This window comes from Pezoporus wallicus, unplaced genomic scaffold (assembly GCF_028554395.1).
Source record: "Pezoporus wallicus isolate ANWC-B61680 ecotype Strahan unplaced genomic scaffold, APGP_CSIRO_Pwel_v1 scaffold_13428, whole genome shotgun sequence".
Lineage (NCBI taxonomy): Eukaryota > Metazoa > Chordata > Aves > Psittaciformes > Psittacidae > Pezoporus > Pezoporus wallicus.
The window spans coordinates 1,295,103-1,312,166 of NW_026637482.1; the positions used below are offsets into that span (position 1 = coordinate 1,295,103).

The 17,064-nt window shown below is 45.0% G+C and overlaps 1 protein-coding gene across 2 annotated transcripts in view; it reads left to right on the plus strand.

Annotated features, from left to right (window-relative positions):
- Positions 1-17,064, plus strand: part of MYO5B (myosin VB) — a 151,790-nt gene that overhangs the window by 40,777 nt on the left and 93,949 nt on the right. For both annotated transcript variants that reach the window (XM_057405669.1, XM_057405670.1), the window contains exons 5-7: positions 10,572-10,728; positions 13,246-13,389; positions 14,334-14,415. In XM_057405669.1, the coding sequence (XP_057261652.1) occupies positions 10,572-10,728; positions 13,246-13,389; positions 14,334-14,415 (383 nt within the window). The remainder of the gene's footprint in view (positions 1-10,571; positions 10,729-13,245; positions 13,390-14,333; positions 14,416-17,064) is intronic.

Genomic DNA, 17,064 nt, shown 5'->3' on the forward strand with positions numbered 1-17,064 from the left:
TGCTCTTTAGTCACTTGTGTATCCATCAGGCTGATGCTTTCACAGACGGCACTTGTAACATCAGAGGGAATGCGAGTGTTCTGGTACCCTGATGGTTAAACTGGAGTTTCCTCCTCCCCAGCGTGAGGATCTCCTCACTGTTGTCAACAGTTTTTGCAGAAGAAACAACGCAAGAAACATAGAAATTATCTGGGGGCTGGGTTTGCACCTCTGGACTGCTTGGTGGGTACCAGAGAAACCCTGGTGCCTGCGATTCAAACCAGGGTCAGCATCACCTGTGTGATTCTGAGATTGTGAGCAATATGGAAATAGTGTGTCTTGCCTTTTCAGCGCTGTTGTCAGCATGCTGTTTCTGTCACTAAATACTTAAGTACTAGGACTGCAGATGGGTAACTATTTAGTAGTGTCTTTCTGTTTTGTTTGGAAGTTAGTGCACCCAGGTCTTGCATTGCACTGTCAGAAGCTTACTCCCAAATGTAAAAATCACTGCTTGCCTACACCAACAAACACCACACATGATCCGTGTCTTGCAAGATGCAGTGCTGTTGGGACTGTGCATGGCCACAGCCATGCTTTCTTCTGCCCTGGGGATCAATGCCAGGGCTGAAAAAGAGCAGAAATTGCAGCATCAGCCCTGCGCTTAACCCCATAAAGATGGGCAGGGGTATGGGTACAGTGTGTGTGTGTGTGTGTGTGTGGGGGGTCATTTGAAAGCACTTTAAATTTCAAGCTTTAAAAGAGGATTTAAAGCCATACAATGAGAGAATGGGTAGGAGTGAAGAGAGATTAACCCCCAACAGGGATGGGCAAGGAATCAGTCTGGCACAATAAATAAGGCTGAATGCTGCGTTGTATTAAAAGGGGAAAGGTTTCATGTCTCCTGGTGAATGAGGCTGGGCTGAGGGTTTACAGTGAACTGTGGGGCCAACCTGTGCTGCAGCTCAGCAGGGATTTGCAGCAGGTACCTCTCAAAAAGAGTCAGAGGATAAAATCACTAACAGCCTTGAATTTAGAAAGCAGAGAAACCGAGTGGGGTCTCTTCTGTTTAGAGTTAAAAGTGGGATAGGAAGGAGGCTTTGGAAGAGCTACCCCATGAACATGTCAATGCTGATGTGAAACCTCAGGGTTTGCAGAAGCAGCTGTACACAGCTCCTCCAGAGGTAATATAAAGAAAGAAGAATAAAAATGGCAGAGACTTAGGTAGTGTTTGTCAGGTACTGGAGGAGAGACCCTCTAGTCTTACTTCTCCTGCTATGGGAGAGGACAGAGAGGCTCTAAGTGGCCAACTAAATGATCCTATTTTAGTTTCTTTTTCTTTTTTGGCAATTTGGAATGAATACGGTGCTATCTGAAAGCAGCTTTAATCATAAATTAGACATCCCTTACAGAGAAATCATAAATACACATAATGGGACAGCACTGGCATGGGACAGCTTAAGGCACAGAAAGGTCAGTGTGTGACTAAGAGTAACGACTGTGTGTGTGAAATATTGGAAGGAGTTTTAATAGGCTGCATCGGATATGTAATTACTGCTGTGATGCAGACGAGCTGTTCCAGCTCTGAGGTGTGAAAGCTGTAACACCAAATATCATTAAACATTCAAAAAGGTGTTTATAAGCATCATAATTACATCAGAACACAACAACTTGTGATTGTCCTTGCCCACCTCCTAGTCACTGCTTGCCATATCCTCAGTGAAGTTCTGGAGACCTCAGGGCAGAGAACCCAGTGGTTTCTGAAAATCTTTCTGGTGTTTTCCCAACGTATATCAACTGTAATTAATTAGATGGTCAAGCAGGAGTTCTAAAAGATTCAGTGGCTGATAATGGTTGAGGTGATGAAGTCTGCAGGAAAGACTTTCTGGGACTGCCATGGGGTGGAATAACAATAGACTTGTCCTCCTGGTGCCTGCAGAGCTGAACTGCTGGGGTAGCATCTTACAAGCTCGGAGAGAAGAAAGCCAGCATGATTCTTGCCTGTTTGCGATACTTTTTGGGAGGATGGAGTACAAAGCCTCCTCCATCTTTAAGGCTGCAGTGCTCCACAGGGACCAGTGCTTGCGGGTGTCTTTGGTCAGAGCTGTGTGATGTGATCCCAGCGCAGAAAAGGGCATCAGGGTGCCAGAGAGCTAATAAAATTGGCAGGGTGCGTGTTTTGCTCTCATTAGAAACGGCGCACAAAAGAATTGCTGACCTCGCGTTAAGTGTGGCCGAGGAGCTTGTGTTCTTCCCCAACGGGCTATGCAAAGCATAAATCCTGGGAGAAGGTCATCCTGCCCTCAGGGATTGGTGGGAAGACTGGAGACAGCTCAGCATTTTGCAGGAACTTTGAGCACTGAGGATTTTCTTTGCTACCGAAGGGGCATTTCCAGCTGGCCGCACAAAGCAGTTTGGGGAGAAAGTCCCTCGATGAGCTGGGACCAGTGGGACTTCCACTGCTCTCACAGGAGGAGTTTTCTGGAGCATCACATTAAAAGTGCTCCGACCTCTGCAAAGACATCTTAATTTGCACTGTGGTATTTGACCTCAGCATTAGAAACATCACATTGGTGTGCGTGTTAAATAGTGCTGTACAGAAGGAACGGTGCTGCCGGCGACTGCTGCAGAAGAGAAGGTTAATTTGCATGTTACCTGTTCTTTGAGCATCATGCTACGAGCTCATCCTTTCCATTTAGGGCCAAACTGGTACTTGTAGGCTTTTCCCAGCATACGGGACAAGCTTTAACCTGCCAGAGGGGAGACTGAGATGAGCTCTTAGGCAGAAGCTCTTCCCTGTGAGGGTGCTGAGGCGCTGGCACAGGGTGCCCAGAGAAGCTGTGGCTGCCCCATCCCTGGCAGTGTTCAAGGCCAGGTTGGACACAGGGGCTTGGAGCAAGCTGCTCTAGTGGAAGGTGTCTCTGCTCATGGCAGCAGGTTGAAGCTGGATGTGCTTTAAGGTCTCTTCCAACCTAAACCAGTCTGGGATTCTATGACCCTGAGAGATTCAAGCCCATTTTTTCCTCTCTAACTTGTTGCTAAAACCCATGTATTTGTAGGCAAATTGGCTTGGAAGCTGCTCAGGATGGACCCTGATGCATCTTCTGAAGTAAGACTTGGATGTGCATGATCTAACATCCCCCAGGGACACCTGCAGAAGCTGATGGACATTACACCAGGCTTTGGCATCACTGAAATGGGATGTTACTGTGTTCTTTCTTTAGTTTGTTGCATTAAAATGCAATGCTGTCTCTACAGTTGTGATGGTACCAGGATGGAGAAGGGGTACAGCAGCTTTGAGGTGGTTCTGGCCAAAATGTATTTTGGAGCTGTGATGTACCTCATGTTTGGTGTAGGATGTTGGTGAAAAAATTATTTCTTCTTCCCCATCAGTACAAGTCACTATGTAAAAGTTTGTCTACATCAAAATAACAAAAAGGTAAAAAAGAGAAAAAAATGTATAGGCTAATAATTCATATTGTTTATGAGAGCTGCAGTGTAAGAAAGGCCCAGAAAAACATGTAGCACTTGAAAAGCCATCCTTATGTTGCTGCTGGCTTCAGCATCTGCGGCTTAAAACATGCATTTGCAGCAGATGTGTGATAACGCAAAGGGAAAGCATGCCCTTAAACACTCTTGTTCAACCAGATGCTAAATAATGTCCTCCTGGGTTTCTCTGAGGGAAGTCCCACTACCCCGAAGTCGTGTTTTCATGTATGTGCTGACTGATGATGCCAGGCCTGGTTTATTAAATACCCAAATTAAAGCCAACAAGTAAAACGTTGCTGCCGAGAATGGCAGCAGCTCTGCTGCCCCAAACTCCACTTATCCCACTGAAATGGGAATGATTCCTGGCTTCAGAGGTCATTTCTGAGGCAGCTCTTATCCACATTACAATGCTGGAACACGCTGATTTTAATCTTTATAGTGTGCAACTTCTGTTTATTCATGTGAAGGCAGAGTTAGACCCATCTCGGTTTTCATCACTGTCGTTAGCACTCGAGGCAATGCAATCCTGTGGTAATGAAATTATTGCATTATTATGTATCACTAACAACGTAACGCAGTAGCTAAACTCTTTAGCCTGCACAGCACTGTCAATACAGCACTGTGTTAGAGCTTGCTGTGCATTGGGTCTTTGTGGGTGTTCTTGTTGTGGTGAAGATAAATTCAAACTACAGTACCTAAAGCATTTTTAATCTTCAGATTGCTTTATGAACACTAATCCTCCAAGCATCCTGAAAGAAGTAGGTTAAATATGATGTCCATAGCGGAGAGATTTATTGACTTGTTCCACGACACAGAATTAGTGCTGGATCTGGGATTAGAGCTGGAGTGACCTCTGATAATTATTCTCAGAATCTGGCTCTGTCATGGTTTGCTTTGGATATTTTTTCTCTCTCAGAGGAGCTGTGGTTTCAGTGCAACTGTTTTTACTCTTGTTGCTGTGATCAGGATGAAGTTTGCAGTGGTTTGCTTAAGCTGCTGGTGCCAGTGATGGTTTTCTGAAGACATGATTATAAAAACAAGTCCTGTAAATTTTAGGTCCCTTCTCATTGCTGTAGGTTGCTGCTTTGAAGAAAGCTGTCTTTGGAAAAATTCTGACTGTGCTTCAGGTCTGGAGAAGATTTGGAGTATATTTATCTTCAAATACTCCTGCTTTCAAGCTGTGTTGGGGAAGGTTAAGGATGTTGGATATGTACAAGGACACTGGGATGTCCCCCGTCTCTTCTTGACAGAGGGGTCCATCACTGTCCTTGGATCCAACCCTTTTGCTATTGCTATGGTTTGACCATCCCTTTGTCTGCAGTGAGGAGTTTCCAGGGACATTCAGCTCTGACTTCACCAGGTAAATTGATGGGATATCATATATTACAATTACTAATGACATTCCCAGACTGAGACAGGTAACTCATATGGAAACACTGAGCAGTGTTTCACGTGTGATTGCTCTGATGCAACCAGAATGCGTGTAGCTCTTGGTACAGTTGGAGAGTGTGTCCAGTTGGGCAGGCTTGAAGTTTTGACATTTGTACACACCTTTCCCAGGCTCCAGGGGTAGCGGTGTTCTCTGCATTGCTGCAGGTAAAGGACTGGCTGCTTAAACAGGGAAATCCGTTTCCTCAATGCAAAGGCTGATGATCAGCAGCTAGCCTTAATCAGTGAAGGTATCTGTTTGAAGTGCCCTTTCTCTTCATAGACAGCTGACTTTTCTTTTTTCCTTGTGAAACACCTTTAGATGTTGCCTTAATAAAAAAAAAACCTGGTATATATGAGGCTTTAGACTAGATATAAGGAAGAAGGGTTTTTTTTATGATGACGGTGGTGAGGCACTGGCACAGGTTGCCCAGAGAAGTGGTAGATGCCCCATCCCTGGAAACGTTCAAGCTCAGGTTAGATGGGACTCCAAGCAACTTTATCTAGTTGAAGATGTCCTCGCTCATTGCAGGATACCTGGACCTTGAAAGGTCCCTTCCAGCTGGAACAGTTCTGTGATTCTATGGTATTTTTCACGTAGTGTTGAAACACCAAAACTCTAGTGACTGCCGTATTCGCCTCTCCCAACTCTTGCTGCATGTCTGGCCAAGGGTGAGAGTTGTGACGGGCATTGCTCATAACATGATAAAAAAGAGATGCGTTACTCACCTACATAGCAGCTTTGGAAGTCTTTGGCATCTTGCATTGAAGAAACAATCCTGGACTTCGTTCTGGTTGGACATATGCTCCTTGATGGTTTTGTAAGTGTCTCTAATGAGTGGAGGCTGTAGCTCAGACCATGGTATTCATATTCCAGGCTGTCTTAGAAAGCTTCTCTAAGTGAAGAAACTAAACTTCTGCAGGCCCATGAAGGTGAAGGTTTGGGGGTGAAGGTTGGGGAGTTGCATCTTTAAGTGCCTCATGCCTAGTTTTGAGCTGCAGCAGTAGCATGAGTTGGGAACAACACCTTTGGCCATTGTTGAAACCTCATCCCCATTGCATGCTCTATCCCGCTGGATGAGCATGAGCATGTTGTGTGCTAGCAGGTATGCATCATGTGTTTGGTGAGAAGAACACTTATGCACTTCATAGCAGCATTACAAACCAGGGTGGCATCCCCAAAGTGCACAGGAGCCACATAAGCCCCCGGAGGAGATGTGACAGCATTGCCATGCTGCAGCATGATATTCACCCATAGCATTCCATTTTATCCAGGCTTTATTTCCACAGTAATTCTGTGCTGATGCTGCCAAAATTGACTGTATTTCAAGCAGCTTCGTAGCGTACTGCACCTGCACAATGGGAAAACATTTAAATACATTTTATTCCATGCTGAATACAAACAAGAACTGCTTGGTTTTAACCATTTCTGCTTGCTGAGCAGCCTGCTTGCTACCAGCTGCTCTGTGGGGTTCATCTGTTTTTTCCCTGCTGGCACCAGCAGTTGATTAACTTGTATGCTGAAGAAGGGAAAGCCTCTGTAGCCTTTATTCCTGAAGGCTTTTGTTCCTGAAGTTGAAAAAGAAATGTCTGAATGGGCATTTTCCACTGAAAAAACACAGGAGACACATTACTGCAAAAGCAGGAGCTGGAGCAGCCTTGCTGTCTTGCTTGGAATCATGGAATGGTGGAAACCAGCAGCTTTCTTTTAACTTTCATTTTTCAACTAATATAAAACAGCTCCAGAAGTTTTCTTGTGCAATGCATGGAGAACCTGCCTGGCCCATTCCATGTAGCTGCACATCAGCTGTTAGGGCAAATTCTTGAGAACCTATAATAAAATGAGGCCAAGCAGCTGTAGTAGCAGTAAATGGTGTTGTCCTTGGTTTTTATCACTAGGTTCAATATCTTTTGGGGAATGATGGTAGTTTTAAAATAAGGCAAACTAGAGACAGGAGTACAACACTCAGGATGCCACGTAAAAGGCAGTTCATGATGGGACCTGAATCCCACTGAGACTGTGGGTCTGGAAATCCCCTTGGATGATCTCCCTGATGGGTTGGTCTCTGCCTGCTTCAGCCAGGCATACCCTGATTCCAGGAAGCTGATTGGAGAAGTTCGGTAGCAAGAAGTATTAGTTCTGAATCTTAAATAGAAAAAAGCCATATTAGAGAACAGTACCTTGTAGCAGTGCTGAGTGGATGCCAAGTAATGCAAAATTCCTCTATTTTGAGCTTTATTGGCTTCATTCATCCAAAAGTTCTCTCTCAAAATGGTGTAGTTTTCATCTTAACTTAAAAAAAAGTGGTAGTGAAATGTTTTCTGAACTGAATGAGCAAAAATTCTCAAGTGACTTTCAGGCAAGTGTAGCTTTAAGGCAGACAGACTCCTTTGCATTTGCAGAGTTCCTTTTGCAAGGCCAGCGCTTGCTGGCAGAGATCTTGGTTGTCACCTCTTTCTTCTGCTTCTTCCTCACCTCCGATGAAGAATAGTCTGTTCATCTGCTCTTGCAGTCCATGCCAGAACTGATCTTATGGTCCTTTCCAACCCTAAGTATTCTAGGATACTATGATTCTGTAATTTCTTTGTAGCCAACACAAGTTTTATGTGTTGCTTCCTACTCATAACCAACATGGGATGTTCACTGCTGGACTTCAGCAAGTGGTTGTCCATAAAGATTAATGCAGGGGTGAAACTTGTTGCCTACTTTAACCAGAGATAAACCATGATATATCGCTGCCATCACCTGTCCCAGGAATTGTTGATGTGGGTTTATCCAGCATACTTCTGGTTTTGGTGCTTAGTCTTCCTTCCTAACTGAAGTTGGCACAGGTTTCCTCCATTGGGTTCATGTGTCTGGTGGCTTGTGCTACAAAACCAGCTTTATTGCATACCCATGGAAGTGTAGAGGTGTGAGACAGGCATGTTGGCAGGCCCCTGTCTGCATCCTGCCAGCTGGCTGCCTGCAGCAGAGTCACGGTGGCTGTGCCAAGACGTACTGGGGGGGCATATAGCCATGATTTAGCAAGTCCTGGGTAAGATGTGCAGGTTGTCCCCACCTAGGGTGAGTCACCAGGAACACCAGCTCCAGGTTGTTGTCTGCCTGGGTGAAGTTGTGCTCAGTTCTCAGGTGGTTGGAGGTTCCTCTTGGCTTCCTAATGGGTGAAGCCCAGGAGACTGGTGGAGCTGGATAAGGGGTGGATAAGATGCACTTTGTGAATTGGTACCTGTAAAATATAAACAGAGTTGGAAATCAGCTTGCCAGTGCTGGAAGTGTCACAAAGTTGTGGTTTGCTCCAAAATGTCATGTTTTACTTTATAGGGTCAGAATTCTTGAAGGAATTAAGATGTACATGCCTGACAGCAGGGGAAAGTAATAGTGTGGTATTGCAGCATCTTTGTATTTTTGTTGAAAGAGTGATATATGGCAATCATTTAGCCCCTGTTCTCGTCTCTTGCTGGTATAAACTTGAACCAAGTATCTTAAATTGAAATGCATTTTTATGGTGTTTCCTGACATCAAAAGAACTGCAAAGTCTAAATTTACTGTTGCACTGGTATATATGTTTTTGTGTGCCTGTATTCAGCTCTGATTCATGGAAGCTGGGCAGATTCTGGGAAGTTTAATTTTATCTTATTTAAAACCATACTCAATTACATACTTACAGCTTATCCCTATACCTCTGGTAGCTTTGGAGCTTATATCAAATCCTGCAATGAAAACTCTTTCCTTCCCAAAGTCTGTGGCCAGATTGCAGAGGTGTTGCGTTTGCCCTGTGCCAGGATGCCATAGGGAGCAGCTCCCACTGCACCAGAGGCAGTTGCTCTCAGTGCCAGCAGATCTTTGCCTAGAGGGATGTAGTTCTCCTCAAAATGAGCTCCTCTTAGTGCCCTGATCCTTTCTTTGCCTTGCAGCTCAGGCACATTAAACTGATTAATTATTGGGATGTATCTAATGGGTACCACTTTGTACACCCATGGTGGGAAGAGCTGGGTAATTAATATAGCCATGATGACTTGTGCAAGAGGATTTTTTGTGTGAATGATGAATTCTGTAAGTAGAAAAGGGGTTAGGGTGAGTCTTGCACTCCATGCAAAGCTCAAAAGCTACATGAGGTGAGGCACCCTCAACTTCCCTATGCAAAGTCCTGTGCCCTGGAGGTGTCAACACTTTTGTAAGCAAATTTGGTGTGTGCTTGGAGGGAGGGTAAGTCTGCCCCATCCTTCTGTTAAGGAGTGAGTCATTCTTAAAAGCTTTTGCAAAGCTTCGGGAGTGGAACAGGCTTTACTTAGTGATGTCTACCAGAAATTGCTTTTAAACTCTTCATTTGTCTGTTTTTACCCCTTGATCCCAGAAGTACCTTTGTGCTTTGGAGCAGTGGCTTACAATTTGGTAGGATTTGGGGATGGATAGTGTGAGTCTGATGTCAGAGACATGCTTTGTATTATTGTTGCCAAAGTTTTAAACAGATGTTATATATGTATATATGCGAAAACACTGATATTCATATGACTGCATAGAGAATTGTAGGATGTCTGCAATTTCATAGAATCACAGAATAGAATCATAGAACAGTTAGGGTTGGAAAGGACCTTAAGATCGTACAGTTCCAACCCTCCTGCCATGGGCAGGGACACCTCACACTAAACCAGGCAACACAAGGCTCTGTCCAACCTCGCCTTGAACACTGCCAGGGATGGAGCATTCACAATTTCCTTGGGCAACCCATTCCAGAGCCTCACCATCCTCACAGTAAAGAATTTCTTCCTTAGATCCAGTCTAAACTTCCCCTGCTTAAGTTTGAACCCCTTACCCCTTGTCCTGTCACTACAGTCCCTAATGAAGAGTCCCTCCCCAGCATCCCTATAGGCCCCCTTCAGATACTGGAAGGCTGCTATGAGGTCTCCATGCAGCCTTCTCTTCTCCAGGCTGAACAGCCCCAACTTCCTCAGCCTGTCTTCATACAGGAGGTGCTCCAGTCCCTGATCATCCTCGTGGCCTCCTCTGGACTTGTTCCAACAGTTCCATGTCCTTTTTATGTTGAGGACACCAGAACTGCACACAATGCTCCAGGTGAGGTCTCACGAGAACAGAGTAGAGGGGCACTATTTTCAGGTGCTTGATCTCACTACTTGTTTTTAATTTATTTTGAGCATAATAGCTTAGCAATAGGCTACATGAGCAACTTCCACAACTATTTTGTAGAGAAAGATCTCAAATGCTAGAGTGAAAGTGTTGGAGGGGAAAAATAAGATATATAATATTAGAAACTGATATTCAGCCAGTGCTTGTTGTTCTCCAGGCAAATGTAAAGCAGAGAAGGTTTGTTACTGTGGTATGAAAGGATGGGTTTCCCAGTGCAGGGCTATGTGCTCCAGGAGTGAAGAAAGCCACAGCACTTCATGCAGAAGTTGGTCTCCCCCTGTCTCTGCAAGCGTTTGGAGATGTTCTGGAGATGCTCAAAATGTCCTTCATGTTTTAGCTGAGATGTACCACTACTGTGTATTATTCACCATTATTTTGGTGCAGTACAGAATAAATCCAGCATCCATAACATAGGCAATAAGGCGAGGGAGTCGATGACATTGTGAAGATGAAAGATCATGTCATGATGCAAACAAACTGTTAACAAGGAAGCGGATTAACTCACAAATGCTTTTCTCCTCTGCTGCAACAGGGATGAGAAGAACCAGTCCATCATTGTGAGCGGGGAGTCTGGTGCTGGAAAGACAGTTTCTGCCAAATATGCCATGCGCTTCTTTGCAACCGTTGGTGGTTCTGCCAGCGAGCCCAACATCGAGACCAAAGTCCTCTCATCGATCCCAGTTATGGAGGTAAAAGCCGCAGCATTTCCTTTGTCCTGCTTGCAGTGAATTCTGTGTGTCTCCAGAAGTCACAGAACAGTGAGAGCTGCAGGGGCTTGTGAGCCAAACCTGATTTGCAGCCTCACAACAGCCCTGAGCTGGGCTGCAGCACAGAAATACACTGATAGCTTCCATTTAGCTAGGCCCGATTGCTCCTCTATTTCATGGTCTTGAATTTGAGTCCGTACATCCCCAGCATGGCTTCAGGAGCTGGGATTTGATGGGGCTTCAGAGTGGAGAACCTGAGTGGTAGGCTCATCATTAGTATTTTGTCATGTTCACCTTCCTCCTTGTTTTACCACTGCATGGTACCTCCTAATTTTATTTACTTGTAGAAGGGTGAAACATAAAAGAAAACGATTAATCTGTTTTCAGATATTTCAATGCAGTTCTGTTTTTGTTAATTTTCTATTGCAGTCGGTCATATAGGGAAATAACAAGCCTCGTTATAGGGAAATTCTTACTCTGAGGAAAAAACTCTCCTTTTGTAAATATAAAAGGGGAAAAGTGACTTTACTTCATTGCACCATGTCTAGATGGTGAAAATTAATGTCTAAACCTATTTTCCAAAGGGATTTTGGAGTCAGAGTGCCTTTGTTTGCAAAACAATTCAAGTCCTGTACTTAACCTTAGGCTTGGTTTAACCTGCAGGAAGGTTTCCCACCACTCATGGCCAGAATTGTCATAATAGACACTGAGGTGGTGGCTGATCTAGGACAAAAACCAAGCCTACCCCAGACCCAGAAGCAGCATGTGTGGTCTGGCATCGTGCTGCCTGATGTGGGGTGCTAGCTGGAATGATAAAACAAGTGACTGTGCAAGTGAGGAGTAAGAACTGTAAGGCTGGCAGAGAACACTCAATGATCTGCTGCAGCGTGGGCTTCATGCTGGCTTACTCCTTTCCTTGCTCGTCTCTTTTGCCTCTGTGAAATGTAGCTGCAATACCTGGAAACACTTAAAAAGCATCCAAGGAAAAATTCATAGTGCAAACTGTTCTTCTGTGTGACTCCATAGTTTTGTTGCTCTAATTTTCTTGCCTGTGTTCAGTTCTGGATGTAATTTCTGAGTGCTGGGGCCAGGGACCCTGTCTGTCTTTACTGGAAACTGTTGAGAACATTTTTCATGCAAAAATCAAGAAAGAGAACTGCCTGATGTGCAAAACCCCCAGAATTAACGTGAAGATGGAGTAGAGGGGTGTGTGTGTTGTCAAATAGTCCTTAGGGCTGTGTTTGATGTGTAGGATATATGTCCCTGCTGGGAGGATGGGGCAGGTATCTGCTTTATAGCCAAGGAATTAAAGCACATGAGATAAGGCAATGAGAGTATTTTGGATGCTCAATTCAGCAAGCAAAATACCTGGTTGTGGTGTGTGTTGTAGCAGTTTGTGAACCCCATTTTCTGGGGAATGGGCATTAGTTTCTGTGCAGAAATGGAGTGCAAATGCTCTGCCTCTGCCCTGCTGCTTTTATGTATGGTCTGGTGTAAGTGCTGGAGGGTTGGAGGTGGAAAGTGGGGCTGTGAGTCTGGGAGCACTCTAAGTGATGTGGAAGGGTGAGCTGCAGTAAAGGGGTTGGATGGGGCTTGGAGCAAGCTGCTCTAGTGGAAGGTATCCCTGCCTGTGGCAGGGGTTGGAACTGGATGAGCTTTAAGGTCCCTTCCAAATCAAACCATTCTATGATAAATGGGCCTTGGAGGAAGGAGATGCATTAGCTACATAGGGGTTGGATTGGTGGTGAATGGATAGGGCATGGAGCAGGCAGGGCTTGCTCTGAGTGCGATGCTGAGGCTGTTGGGTCAAAGAACCCTCAAAACTTAATGGAGAGGTCGAGCAGCCAAAGGGCCAGGCAGCAAGGAGCAGCTTTGCATGTGCAACAGCCTCTTTTCAGTAGGCAGCAATGTACTGCAGAGTAACTCCCTGGGGAGTCCACTGCATGCAATTGGAGGCATTAGGTTCTATGATCAAAAAGTTTTGGAGGATGTCAATGTGATGCTGTAGGTAATACTGTGATTCTTGCTAAGTATGTGTGCTTGGCGTGTTCCCCAGGAGCTGTGCCATAGGTTGAGGTAGTCTTCAAATAAAGGCTGGGACAGGCAGACATCCTTCAAGACGCGCCTGAGGGCTCTTGTCTGTACATGTCCATCCCCTTTCATTACTTCTGTGCTTGCTTGAGGCACATCATCTCAGAGCAGGGGAATAGTGGCGGAAAAGACAAAACAGGAGTGCTGTGGCTGGTGGGTTGTAGATGATCTAACTACTGTGCAAATACTCATTGCTGTTTCTGTGTATTTTTCTTCTATAAAAATTCTGAAACACCAGATTTTCAGGGAAGAATTTTCCCAAAAGTCATGTTGTTGCTCTGCCTTCTGCATCTGGGAAGGGGTTTTCCTCAAATCCTCCCATGAGTGTTTATGTAACACTGATTACACATTTAAATGTTTAAAAAAACTTAAAAATTAAAGGTTAATGTTTAATTTTGTTTCATGCAGGCAATTGGAAATGCTAAAACAACAAGGAATGACAACAGCAGTCGCTTTGGGAAATACATTCAGATTGGCTTTGATAAAGGATACCGCATCATTGGTGCCAATATGAGGACTTACCTGTTGGAAAAATCACGAGTTGTATTCCAGGTGAGGAGTTGTGCTTTTTTTTTCTTCCTTTCTTTTTATGTTCTAGTCCAGGAAATTTAGTAGTCTGGGTCTTTCTGTGGGTTAAAAATATCACTCTAAAAGTATTTTTCCTGGTGGAGGCAGCTCCAAGATGTGTCTTTCAGACTCAGTCTTTTGCAGTTTTTCTTGATGATCACGATGACTTCATAAGTACCTGGGAGACTTGTTAGTTGGGCTCTGGTTGTTCCCTCCATCTACCTGAGGCTGGAGCCCAAAGGAGGGACCAATGCTCCTGGCCTGGCTGATGGGCAGGGATGGAAAGCTTTCTCTGGGCAGCAGCAGAGGTTTTTACTGAAAAAGAGGCTTTTCATGAAAAGCTAGGAAAAATAAATTCGAGGCAACAGTCTTCAGGTCTGAAGATGGAGGAGAAGCAGGAGAGGGGCTGAGGAGGCTAATGTCACTGCTGTGACACATCACACAGGTTTCTTGTGCTGGGCTCAGGACAAGCTTTCTTGTTCGTGCTTGGCATCTAGGTCATAAGCGCCTGAAACACTTGTGTCCTTACACAACAAAACCCCCAAACCCACAAAGTCAAAAAAAAAACAACTTTGGGAAGCCATGAGTGTAGGCCCCCTCTTTTTATGTTGCAGTGTCAGTTTGCAAAGTGGTGCTTGCTAGCTCTGTTAGCACAGCTATCCCAGGTAAGGATAAGGCATGGAAGATAATATAAAGTTATTTATTTCATTTGCAAAATGGGCAAGGTACATGGGTCAGGACAAGGCTTAGCACCTCCTCTTTCCCAAATGGCAAAAGATCTCTGTCTTCTTGGTGGCACTGAGAGGGTCTTGATGGTGGGAAGCAGGAGATGGGGTGGGGATAGCCCTGGGCTCAGTGAGCACTGGGCTGAGCATGGGAGCAGTGCTGTAACCTCTTTGTGCCTCTGGTAACTCAATGTTTTCCCATAGGCGGAGGACGAGCGCAACTACCACATCTTCTATCAGCTTTGTGCCTCAGCGAGTCTCCCAGAATTCAAAGACCTTGGGCTAAGTAAGTACTTTACCTCCCTGTGCACTGGTGTGGCTGCTAGTTGTGATGGCAACAGGAAGACAGGATTAGGTTAGAAATGCAGGTCATTGATGTCATGTGTGCCTGTTCAGTGAGAGGAGGTAAAGGGAGATGAGCTCAAAGGGCAGCTTGTCCCCAGTGGCACCCAGGTTTGCTCATACCATCTTCAGGCATGCGGCACATTGGATGGTTGAGGTAGGGATGAGGTGCTGAGGCGCTGGCCCAGGTTGCCCAGAGAAGCTGTGGCTGCCTCATCCCTGGCAGTGTTCAAGGCCAGGTTGGACACAGGGGCTTGGAGCAAGCTGCTCTAGTGGAAGGGGTCCCTGCCTGTGGCAGGGGTTGGAACTGAATGGGCTTTAAGGTCCCTTCTAACTCAAAGCAGTCTGTGAATCTGTGATGAGACACCAGCCCTCATGACCTCTGCTGTGCAGCAGCTTGCTTCAGAATGTGCATGAAGCTTGTGTTGCACTGGTTGGTGCTGTTAGGTTTCTGCAAGCGCTGCCGGTGGTAGGAGCTTTCTCCTGGAGGTTAGCCATAGTGGGAGATGAGAAGAAGCCTATGTATTTTGTAGAAACTGCCTGCAGAACTGCAGTGAAACAACACACTGTGGTAGACACTAGCTAATGCAGGGAGATCGTGTGTTAATATTGTGCGAAACTTGCATAAAAACACGTGTTTTAAATCAAATATGTGAGTATGGGTTGATCCAGCCAGAGTCTTGGCAGGAGCAGTTATGATCCATTATATTTTTTTCAGTGGTAAACTCTCGAGTTGTTTTTTCTGACAGGATTTGCATCAAAACCTCTGTAAGACACCTGAATAAAAGGGTTTACAGCAGCGGGTATAGAGATGTGTTGTAATTATGTTTTTAAAATCTTGAACATTTGCTGCTGCTTAAGAAGAGAAGCAAGGCTTAAAACGTGCTTTTAAGTACTTCAAATGGTGAGCAAGGTGGATTGTGATCCCAGCTCAGAGCATCTTGCCCCTGCAGTCCTTCAGAGGTTTCCATCACAGCTATGGGGGAATGGCAGATCAAGAGAGATTCAGTTCCTGTATAATTCTGGGCTTGTCTTAATGACTTTTTGGGTCACAGTAGGCATGTGGGCTACACTTACTGAGTGCTGGTGCTGACATTGAAGCACCCCTCTTCTTGTCCTTTTGTCAGCAGTAAATGTCAGTGTGTTACTCAACTGTAGTCTATATTCTGCTCAGTGACACCAAATCAGACAACCACATCATGAGTTTGCCAAGTCATAAGATAACTTCAGAGACTGTCTAGGCATAACCATAATGTCTGTCTCAGGCTTCCTGGGTGAAGGTTTTGCATGATTCACTGTACACCAGCCATAGTGTGAAACCTGGCTCTGCACGTAGGTCAAGGCTTGTGATGGACCTGGGGCTCCTTTTGGTCTCTAAGGGCACCAAAATGATGTTCTTCTGACAGCAGCTTCCCAGGTACCATTGAGGAGCACGTGTTTGGTCCCATTGCAGACTCACATGACCCCAAAGCACATCTCTCTGAGCACTTTAAAGAGTTTCTCCCATGGGATTATGTGCCTCATTTTTGCGAAGATAGCATGGATAATGATAATGTCTGCTGGCATCTTAAAACTCAGACCTAAATTATTTCAGCTCAGTCTGGGAGATGAGTTGATATGGGAGAGCTCCAGCTGTGAAACCACCTTTCTGTTCCTGGGAACATGTGGATCAGAGGAAGTATCACTCTTGTTCAGCACAGCTCTTTAAAAGCATTGTCTGTATTTGTTGTGACTAGTAATGGTGAAGAATGAGAGCACTCTGCTCTCCTGGTGCATCATCCAGGACATCTTTATGCTGTTGTGACTGTGGCTCTCAACTTCAGTGTCTCAAGGGACAATGTGTAATGGCAGCAGCTGGCACCGTAGGAGGCAATGGGTGCCAGGGCTGTTAGCCCACAAGGATGGGTTATTTCTAATCAAACTTTGATGCTGTCAGTGTGTGTCAGTCTCCAGCTCCACTTTTCCATGGTACTTGTGTGTTTGCTGTATTGCAGCGTACACAGGTATCCGTACATCCTGCGGCTTCTGCATTCGGGTGGAATGCAGCAACTGGAAAAGAAGTGATTCTTTCCAAAATCCAAAGTCTTTGGTGTTTCCTGCACTGTCACTTTGCAGTAACTTAAAAATACTTCCCCAAAACGTTTTCGTAGCTTCTCATGTGCTAGGTGGGGATGGCTTTTGGGGTACATGGGTGCCATGAGCTAGTTTTGTTGGGGTGAACCAGGTTCTGCCTTGACCTGTTGAATTCATAGTGGTGGGTGGTTTTCTGTGAGTGCAGATGTGCACAGTTGACTGGTTCTTCTTTCTTTTGAGGGATTTTTTTCATTACCAACTTTGCATCAGGTGTACCAGCCTGTATCTTGAGATGACTAGTCAAAACACACTTTTTTTTACTCATGTAAGCTGTACCTTACATACCTGTCAACCTTATCTTCCCAAGGCTTATACAAAACAAGAGTATCTTGATGTGAAAATCCATCTTTTCTTAGCTAGCAAGGAGGATATATATTTTTCCATGTCAAATGTTGGGGCTTTTTTCTCTCCTTTGGGTCTTGAACACACACAAAGAATTGTTGTTGCTATCTTTTATATT